At 42.8% G+C, this 10,722-nt stretch overlaps 1 protein-coding gene across 2 annotated transcripts in view; it reads right to left on the minus strand.

Moving 5' to 3' along the window:
• Positions 1-10,722, minus strand: part of LOC132991230 (serine/arginine repetitive matrix protein 1-like) — a 17,458-nt gene continuing 6,736 nt past the window's right edge. Inside the window, exons 2-9 of one of the 2 annotated variants that reach the window (XM_061059911.1) lie at positions 9,787-9,881; positions 9,376-9,457; positions 8,735-9,098; positions 7,529-7,603; positions 4,291-5,450; positions 3,225-4,054; positions 2,500-2,736; positions 1-1,886 (exon numbers count right to left, since the gene is read on the minus strand). In XM_061059911.1, coding sequence (XP_060915894.1) covers positions 1,633-1,886; positions 2,500-2,736; positions 3,225-4,054; positions 4,291-5,450; positions 7,529-7,603; positions 8,735-9,098; positions 9,376-9,457; positions 9,787-9,881 — 3,097 coding nt within the window. In that variant the 3' untranslated portion in view covers positions 1-1,632. Of the gene's footprint in view, positions 1,887-2,484; positions 2,737-3,224; positions 4,055-4,290; positions 5,451-7,528; positions 7,604-8,734; positions 9,099-9,375; positions 9,458-9,786; positions 9,882-10,722 lie in introns of both variants that reach the window. The other variant, XM_061059900.1, reaches the window with a different exon arrangement.

Genomic DNA, 10,722 nt, shown 5'->3' on the forward strand with positions numbered 1-10,722 from the left:
TGAGTTCAGATTTTTATAAGACTTATAAAAAAAAGAAAAAACATAACACAATAACCAAGGCATTTCATACATTGTGTTTTTCCTTTGTTTCTCTGAAGAGTATTTACAAACAGGCTTATGTACAGATAGCAATAACTCAGAAATGGAAAAAAGCTACATATAGTCAAGCACAAACGACCAGTTAGCATATTGATAATATATTTGTTTTATGTACAATGTAACTGGCTAGGCTAGAGCAAGAAAGAACAAACGATGAAGAAAAAGGTTAAAATCACTTCAAGTATCTTGTCTTGAGGTTTCGTGGAGTTTTTTGTCCTATGGACTCAGATTTTCAGCAACACTGAAGAGAAACCCAAAAGTCCGGTCAAGCTGCAAACCGTGTAGTGTGGTGTGGAAAGGTCCAGAGGAGCTTTCGCCATTTGGGAAAGTAACAACAACACGGGCAACAAACATGGAAACACAGAACAATCACTTCTCTGATAAATGCCCACTTTTAAGAATTTTTTAACACAACTAAGGAAAGTCTCCTCTCCACACATAAAGTGATATCCAGCTTATAGGCCTTTAGCACATTTTGTTTCTGCTTTGAATAACAAATGTGCGACAGGCTGAAAAGTAAAAAAACAAACAAAAAAACATGAACAATGGGTTAATGAGAACACATCACTCGGAGGAATAAGGTAACCGTTGACATTTTGAGCCAACAAGTTTTTCAAACACTTTTCATGTTTGTGGACTTTGCGATTTACTAAACATCTTAGGTATCTAAAAGTAACTTCACAACATTCAGAGGCCATTTAATTGTCTCGCTCATGAAATCACAACTCCCACTCAGGGAAATTATCTCCATCGTTACGTTGTTTTTCATTTAATGAAAAGAAAACTTCATAGTAACTGCAAAAGAGTAAGTTATTCATTCAACTAGTACCTTACATGTAAATTAAGGTCCAAATATACTGAAACCGTAGTCGGAATTGCACAGTTAGCTGTATGAACTAGCTTGTTGTAGGAAAGCTCTTGCTTTTCTTCTACTATTAGCAGTAGTTATTCCTACTCTACTTATAACTAATAAGTATAACTTAATATAACTACTAGTTAGAAAAGTGTGGCCCACGCAGGCCATTTGTCCTATTAACGTCTCCAAGTGCATCAACACTAATGCTACTTCACGACGTTCATATAACAACACTGAAAGGTTCAACTGCCTCCCCATGTTTACATTTCAGTTTAGTGTGTCCATTTTGGTAGGAGAGAAAAAATGTCCATATACAACACAACCCAGGCTACGGCAAGAGCCAAACAGAGCGGTTTCAGACAGCACCTGTCCCAGTGCACTGCTTTCAACAACTGTAACACTAAAACCAGGAGCACCATAATGACTCTAGTGTAATTTTTAAGACCTTAAAGTGGAGCAGCAAAACAATAAATATTTAAATTTCTGTTCTTGTATGGCTAAAAGCAAAAACGCCATCAGGTGTCAAATTAGAGTCAATTAAAATAAAAAAAAATATGCTAAAGAATATTGTGAAATTTAGGACCAATCACTCAAAATTAGTGCATTTCCTGGACAACAGGGTACCATTTGAAAATCTGCTGCTACACAACACGCACACCACCACCCTCCCCCACCTCTCAGCAGACAGCGAGGGGCAGGGGGTCACTATCACGCCGCTGGTTTTTCTTCAGCAGCTGGATGCGATTGTGGCAGTAGAACTTGATGGCTCTCCAGTCACGGTGGTTGCTGACCAGCAGGGGGCACTGCTGGAGACAGCGCTCACAGTCTGCCTTTGCGGGGACTCGCAGCTCTGTGATGTTTTGGGTCAGGTGCTCCTCAACTGCAGCGCGCTCCGCCTCAGACCAGGGTCGTTTCAGGACGCCTCGCTTGCCTACAAAAGAGGGGGATGAATGAGATTCACATGTGTTGTTCAACTTAAGGGTAGTTAAACCTTAAATTGATCCCATACCCCTACTCTCTATCTCCCCGAACCTGACCCTGTGTGCTTTGAAAACAGTAAAATTCAAAACTAGACACTTAAAAAAAGACTGTTGTAAAAATAGTCAGAAAACTATTTCATAGCCTTCACAGTCAGGAAAAATTCTAATCAGTTAATTCTTTCTTTTAAGTACTTCTTATTTTCACCTTCAAATTACATCATATATATACAGTATGTATTTTATGCAGGTGCATTCTTACATGTGCAATTCTATCCATTTATTTATCTTCAAATGTTTGGATATAATTGTGAAATTACACTACACTTTTTACAATTCATCAAAAAATGGTCAAGTCTTTAAATGTTGACACCAAATTTCTCAGTTTTAAGATCTGGGACCAGTATAAGAGACTTTTTTTGCTTTAAAAATGACTGAAATTTTATATCAATTTGTTAAGTAGTTAGGAATTAGTCATTTTCATTTGTGTAATCATTAACCATCAAAGTGTTGCAGACCTGTATTAGTCTTAACCTTGAAACCAAAACACACCTGATGCGGGCTGACCTGAGCCTCTCTTGCGATTTGCAGGTGGAGGAGGAGTGAGAGGCAGAGGGGGTAGCTGGGCGTTCTTGAGCTTCTTTGGTCGTCCAACCCTCCCGTTGTTCTTGCCCTTCCTCACATACAAAAGGGTGGGTGTAGGGGTCGGAGCAGGAGCAGGGGCGGCCAGATCTGGCTTCTCCTTCATTTGCTCACCATCAGATTCTCCCTCTGAGTACGAGTCTGCAGAATTTCCTGACATGACTGGATGGATGGTGAGAAAGGGAAGATGGCAATGAGGGAGGAGGCAACAAAAGAGGGAAGCAGAGAACTTGATCAGTCTAATCTGTCGCTTCTCTCCGAATTCTTCCACATGAAACATTTCTAAAAGATTTTTTTAAAACTAGTATAGAATAACAAAAATAACAAAGACAGACAAAAAGACAGGGGGACCCAGTACTGACCCTTGAGGCACCCCTGTAGTAAATAGTGCACTTGGGACACTTCACCTTTCAAAGACTCTCTAAAAGATCTACCCGAGAGGTATTGGCCTTTGCGAACACCTGAAAGGTGATATTATGTATCTAATAATACTGCAGTCAATGCACCTATCAGATACCACAATTTCACATAGTTTCACGTTAAAGATCATATTATGATTTTTAAAATAAACACTTTTCTTCCGGCAGGGAGCTTGATGTTGGGAAAAGCAACTATTAATATGGATTTTGTTTAACTGCAATCCAACTCACCATCCAGCTCCAGGCAGATGTGGTTCAGGCTCATCCCTCGGAACAGCACTCCATCTCTCTCTCCACAAAGCACAACTCGGCCCACTCTGCCCATCAGGCCTGGGTCTTGACCAATCCCAGCACAGTTCTGTGTCACATGATACTCTCTCTCCAGGAAGTGCTCCAGTCTCTCCACAGCGTTTCCTCCAGGCTGCCCAGGGTCCTCTCCCTCCCCTAGGAGCAGCAGCTGGGTCAGAATAGCTACTTGTCGTCGGACCCTGGTCTGGGTCAGAGCGCGAGGATTGCGGGTACCGCTTGAACGGGCCAAACTGCGGAGGAGGTCGGTGCCTCGCAGCGGGGTGGCAGGGGAGTGATAGGGCCGAGCAAAGACGTATGGGTTTGCAGGGTCAACACCAACGTCCTGGCGTGTCTCCAGGAGGAGCTCCAGGCAGGGCTCGCAGTGAGGGGGGAGAATGAGGGGCTGGACTCGTCCACGCTTACCCTGTACCCCGACTCTAGGGAGGTGAGGAAGCACGAGGCGCTCAAAGGGGGACAGGGAGGCCTCAAGTGGGGTGAGAGCCGGAGGGGCACCAGGTGGGACAGGGACTGGGCACTGTGGAGTGACACGAGCATGGTACTCAGCAATGGACAACTTGGAGACCTCACACTCACGTCGTCGGTTGTAGAGGATTAGGAGCGCCAAGCTGGAGTGGCAGAGAAGTCGCCATGCCTCAGCCGACTGCAGCTGCCGAGACAGAGACAGGAAGGCCGAGTGCTGCAGTCGACGAAGGTACAGAACAAGGGAGGACAAGGACGAGAGGAGTGGCAGCAAATGGTGACGCCCTGAACCACTGTAGGAAAAAAAAAAGAGATAAAAGATGAACATTCATTTGTCTCTTCCAGGAAACAGACAGATATATTTTCCATATGACAGAAAGTATGTAATTTCACTGATGAATTAGCCATCTTAGTTGCAACTCTGATTTGTGCCCTTGATTTCATGACCAATTTCCCTGAATTAATTTAATAAAAAAATGTAGTTAGGAGCATCTCTCTGTCAAACGTTCAGTCAAAGAACTCAGCATACCTCAGCAAGTCCTTTTCCTTGTCCTCTGCCCCACTTTCATCCTCCACCTCCATCACTCCGTTTTCCTCCTCCTCCTCCTCCTCTTCATCTTCCTCCTGTTTTGTTGGATCCATGTCTTTGGCTGCCCTGCTGATGAAGGACTGAGGGCTCACCAACTCAACATCCTCCTCCTCCTCTTTGAGCCTTTTCACCTCCACGACCTCCACATCGTCTTCATTCTCATCCTCCTCAAACTCTACGTCCTCATCCTCTGCTCTTTCTTTCTTAAACCTCCTTATCCCCCCCTTCCTAGACTGTGACATTGCCACAGGAGGCGGGCTCCTCTTTAACACAGACACTGGCACTGCGTTCTGTCCTCGTGGAGGGGTAAGCAAAGGAGGGGTGCAGGTTCTTCCAGTGGCGGAAGGGGATTGGTTTGTCGCTGTGAGAGTGGGCGGAGACATTGAGAGGTCCTGGACACCGCTGTTTGGAAGATCGGAACTGTGGCTGTGCCCTATAGCTTGCGACGACTTTGAATGCTGCAGAGTGTGTGTGTGAGCTGGTGTAGGATGTGTGTTCTGTGCATGCAGGCGGGGCATTTGTGTGTAGCGCTCCACGAGGGCTGAGCACACCTCTGGTTGGTGGGAGTGGTGTTTATCTAGGTGACGTCCAAGAGAACGGAAGTGGCGTCCACAGTACTCGCATGTTTGCCGCATGGAGTCTATGGACACTCCTCCTTTTTGGGCGTTTATGTTGATGCTGCTCGTGTTGTTGGAGCCCAGCGGAGCCGGAGCTTTGAACACAGGCTTAGCTGCAGAAGAGAAGGAGGAAGACGTGCAGGGAGGGGAGGACTGCGATGGAGGGTGGGATGAAGGAAGTGGACGGTTTGGATGAGGAGTGCTGGCAGAGGAGACAGGCATCGGTCGACCAGGTGGGGTCCGATGGGGGGTCTTTTTCTTCGAAGGAGTGCCACGGCGTTTCTTACGGCGGCGGGGCGTGCGCCCGCGGGGGCTGGCGTTGTCTTCATCTCCAGCGTCTGAATCACTGGCGTCAGAGTGGGAGATAGGGGAGGAGGAGGGGGAGAGAGACCATGAAGGGGTGACGTACTCCTGCTGCTGTTGTCGTTGATGTTGCCTTTGCCGTTGCTGCTGCTGGGCTGTCAGGGGGAGAGGCTCATCTGGCTCCTGGAAGTAAGAGAAAGTGTCACAATTAAAATGCTATATTTTCCAGACATTTTTCGCAATATTAACACAATTTTTTTAAGTTTGACAAGGTTGAGGTGCATTCAAGTGATATTTGTTGTGAAAAACTAAACTATTAGATTACTTTAAATAGATGCATTTTTGGTTTCTTCATTCGAGATGAGATGAGATTCAACTTTATTGGCATTACACATATACAAGTATAGAGTAACGAAATGAGGTTTGGCATCTCACCAGAAGTGCAAATAAGCAGAAAGTGCAAGAATCTGTGCTATGTACAAGTAATTACAAAATTTACAGATGTAGACTAAAAAAAGTGAATTATTAGGTATATACGGCTGGATTAATGAGATGCTATAAATATAAATAAATGCTATAAATATAAGTATATTCTTCATACCTTAATTTACTTTTTCTCTTTCTCTCTTCTAAGTTTATTTGACAAACGTTTATAACAAGTCAAATGCCATAAGCAGTCACTGGCATTGCATATACACTCTGTACGTCACATAACTGTTCCCCAAAGATTTCTGCGCAATGTCACAGTTTGGCTCCGTCAATTGGTTTCAAACAGTTGATACTGACATTGCTTCACCAGTAAGAACATCTGAGCACCACCGGAAAGACAATAAACAGTTCATTATCTGCTTTGCACACAGGGTAATACATGATTGCTGCAGTGTCTCCACAGAAGGCTGAGAGTTTAGACAACACGATGTGTCTAAGCCTTTTCAGATGGCGCTGCTTGTTTTACTATTAAGGAGTTTAACTTGACAGAGACTTTTTAGTACTCCTACAACTAATGAACAATGATGTAGAAAGAAGTGTGGGGGGGGCTTGATGGTGGATGTTGTGTTCAACAATGTAGTTGTCCACCAAGGACAGGCAGGAGGCAGCCTGAAGATACAGCAGAGTATCATGACAGCAGAAATATTTGCTCTGCTTTTATTGTAGAGTCAGTGATTTATTTAATGTAATGCAGTGACACTTCTGTGAAATGCATTGTAGAGCAGAATCAAGTATCAGACAATTCACTCATACAGTGAGTTTGTTTTTTCTGTGGGAAAGAAATAAAGAACTTGTTTTAACACCACTCTTTTTGCAGAGGGATAGCAAGTTCAAATCCTGCTGTGTTGCATCACAAGCACACAGATGTTGTTTTAAGTTCTGGTAAGGATCAAAAAAGTAAATCATGTGTTTTCAAAACAGTTTCCCCATTTACACAGCACGCGGTTACAGAGCAGTATCATATTCATATCGACCAATCAAACATTCAGTCTTTTTTACCCTGTTGAATGTGATGCAGTTAGCAGATTACTGTGTCTATCAGCAGTGTGGTGCTGCTGAGTCAGTACTTTCTGGAGATTTTTTTCCTTTTTTTGTGCAGAAAAAAAAAAATCAGCCTGTTGCTGTCTATACAACAATGTGACCCTTTGTTTCTTTTTTATTTGCTGCCTCTTAAAAACAAAGTAAGTAATTATACATTAGTAACAGTTACAATGACATTGTGAAGTAGTTTGGGATTATGGAAGTTTTTGTCTTCACCATCTTTGAAGTTTGAAATCTATCTAGATATACATTAGGCAGTAAACATCCTCAAAGAGATAAAATACTGAAATGAAACTTTAATTTAAGTCATATTTGTAAACATAATGTCATATCATTCTAACAAACATGTGCCATTAGATTACAATAACAGTTTGCTGCCTTCTGTCGTCTCTTTCTGATAAACAAACTGGGGTTTTTGTTCCCTGAAAGTCTGGAAACTAAAGGAAAGACAGATATAACTTGAGTACAATTATGGATTTCAACATTGCCAGAAAAAATTCATTAGGTTGAGGCCAGGTGCCAAATGCTTAAGACGTAACAAAAAGGAGCAATTACGCCTTCTTGTATGCGGTGATTCCTCTTATTTTCTGTCAAGCTGATGTTTCCTGCCATCACCTGCACCAAGTTATAACGACTGACAGTGCTGTGCACAGGGCATCTACATTTATACATAGAAAGAGGTTCAATCACTGTGAGCGTTTAGGAGACAGTGTTGCTCTTACTCTTACCTTTTTGATATTGTTGCCCATTTCAGCGTCAGAATTACAGTCATGTTGAGCTGGAGACACAGTACCACGGAAACCCTGTGGGACACACAGCAGTCATATTAAAACAGGCACACACTGCTCATTATTGTTCTCCATCAACAATTATCCGCAGCTGTCATTCAGAAAGCGGGAGGACTCTACAGAGGTCGATTAGGACTCCAGATCTCACCAACAAGGCAAACAAAAGATAGGAAAAAAGACAGTTTCAAAACTTGTCAACTTATCATCTCTGGGTTTATCAATCAGGTTGAAACAAGCTCACAGAACAGAAGTCAATAAGCCACATAGAGAAACTAGAAATAGACGTACCTTTGAAAAAAAAAAAAAACTGTGATATCACTTTAATTTCTGATGTCTGTTTCTCGGTTTTGTTGATTACATTTCCATAAACTGATTCTTGGGTAGTTGTTTCTTAAATAAATTGATCAAATCTAATGAAATCCATTAAAGGAACAGATGTCATGTGATTACCATGGTTACTGTTGCTAAAGCACTATAGGTAGAGAGAGAGAGCTGGAGCTCGGCCATCACCATGGTAACCCCGTGCCTTGCTTAACTGTGGGTGTAGGTGTGTGTGTGTGTGTGTGTGTGTGTGTGTGTGTGTGTGTGTGTGTGTGTGTGTGTGTGTGCGCACAATGTTAAGTGTTAATACGTGTTTGTGTGTGTGTGTGCAGCTGATCAACTGTGTGTGAAAACACTATGGTTTTCTATCTGAAGTCATCAGAGACATGTTCTTTACTTTAGTGATTTTTATGCTTGTGAGAACAATGTCTGCACAGAGGAACAAGCTAAGAAGTTTTTATTTATTTTATAACTGACATTTGAGATTAAATGTCTGTATAATCTAGTGAGGGGTTTTAAAATTAACCTACAAGAAACAGGTCATTTTTTAAAATATAAGGCCCTAAAGCTGCAATAAGTTCTATGTCGCTGGGTAAAATGTTGGTGCAGACTGCTGATGTTTATCACATCAATCTTTTCTCAAGATAATAAGTCAAGCATGAAGTCTTTGTCCCTAAATTCTGACTATTTTTCTATTTCTTTATATATTTTCAAAAAGATATCTACACAGCTGCACTGAAAATATCAGGGCCAGGTCTTTGTTTTACTATGTTTATATAAATACAAAATGTATAAGCTCCAAAGTGTATGGTTCCAAGTACTGACCATATTCTCTCCCCACTCTGTCAGGCTGTAGTCCACAGTGATCTCCTCCCCCTTGGTGATGTCTCGGATGGCGATGACGACCAGCCTCACCTGGCTGCCACAGTGGACCTCTCGGATGCGGCAGTTTGGGGAGGGAGGGAAGGAGCTCGCAGTCGGGGCGGGAGCAGACGCCGTCAGGGCAGCTGGGGCCGTGGACGCAGGAGTCAGAGACGAGGCCTGAGATGACGTCACTGTGGTCGGGGCAGGAGCGGGGAGTGGTGTTGGGGTTGGTGCTGAGGAAGCAGGAGGAGCGGGTGTGGAGGCAGAGCAGGAGCTGGTTTTGGATCCTGAGGAGACTTTTCCATGAGTCTGCTCTGATGGACCACTGAGAGATAAAGGTGAATATTACAATTACAACAGTCCTTAGACAACACATCCTTTTTGATTCCCTCCATAACGTTACATTGCTTTTTTCTATTGGTCGGAATAAATATGTGTGAACACCTGAACTCACCAACAGTGTCAACAAAAACTGATACACTAAAAGCATCTTAAATAAAAATCCATTTCAGAGCTGTTGTATTTGAACACATTTAGTTATACTGGAAACGTCTGACCGGGATATATTCTAGTATAATGAAACAACATAGTTGTCCACTCACCAGTTGTGAGGGGCATTTTCTGTGCTGTAGAAAGGTCCATCGAGTGTGGACCGTTTATTCTCTGCAGCTTCTTTACGATCACCTGAGAGCACACAGAAACAGTCCGTATAAAAGGATTACATACAAGTGTGAAGGGAGACACACACACACAGACACACACACACACTCAAAGGTCATCACCTCATCTCCTAGAGCACATACACAGGTGCACATTGCAGCACATATGTAGGCACAGGCGCACACACACACACACACACACACTAAGTAGGTCACACTCACTTGCACATGCTCCACCCCCACACCAATCACATAGACACGCAGACAGATGCGCACACACACACACACACGTGCACACACACACACACACACAGTCGATGGCGGACATGCAGGGCATGCAGATAAAACACACACCTTGATTGAAGCTGTGTTCAGGCAAACTCTCCTCCTCGGTGTGTGTAAGAAAGACTTTCACGGGTGTCCCTTTCCTTTTCCTTCCACAGCCCCGCCTGCAGAAAACACACACACACACACACAAACATATAATTATCATTTAATCAATCTGCTCACTGGCTAAACTTCACATCAATCAGGTCAGCGAGTGATCAATAAGCTGATGGCCACCTAATGGATCAATACAAACTGCGGTGGGCCCTTCCATATAAGCAAATGAAATACAGAACGAAGACATCCTAACGAGACAATGATTACTAAAACTGCTCTTCGTGCGTCTGCCTGGAACACGATGGTCTTACATTCAGATGATCTGCCAATTCACTCAAATAGAGACTGAGGAATTAGCCTGTATTGCATGTCAACCTATTACATTGTTTTTACAGAACTGTGAATTTTGTTTTTAAAGTGATCATGAGTATCGTTCCCCGTTGACCCCCATAGGACAGATATATCCAGCGCATTATTAAACCATTACCCTGAATATGAAAACAAGCCCACACTTACTTATAACTCTATAACGACAAAAAACTAATTGATCTTCTACGACCATACAAGGCTAGACATAATACTAGTCCTGATAAGATAACTAAGTGTCAGTGCTGATACCAACAAAATAATCCTTAAAAAATATCTAAGACTCAGACGAACAATAGCAGTAATACAAAAATTGGTGATTGAAGTGTTTATATCAGATAACGTCTGTTCAAAGATTTTCTAACTTAATAGGAAGACTTGCAATTCTCAACAGGAAAATATATTGTTCCGACTGTTTATATATATATGAAACAGTCCTTGATATAAGTGTTGCAAAGATGAAAGGGCTGCAGCACCCTGCCACACACACACGTCAACTTTAACGTGTCGTAAGTTTCCACACTTTAAAGGCTTTTAAAC

This window comes from Labrus mixtus, chromosome 2 (genome assembly GCF_963584025.1).
Source record: "Labrus mixtus chromosome 2, fLabMix1.1, whole genome shotgun sequence".
NCBI lineage: Eukaryota > Metazoa > Chordata > Actinopteri > Labriformes > Labridae > Labrus > Labrus mixtus.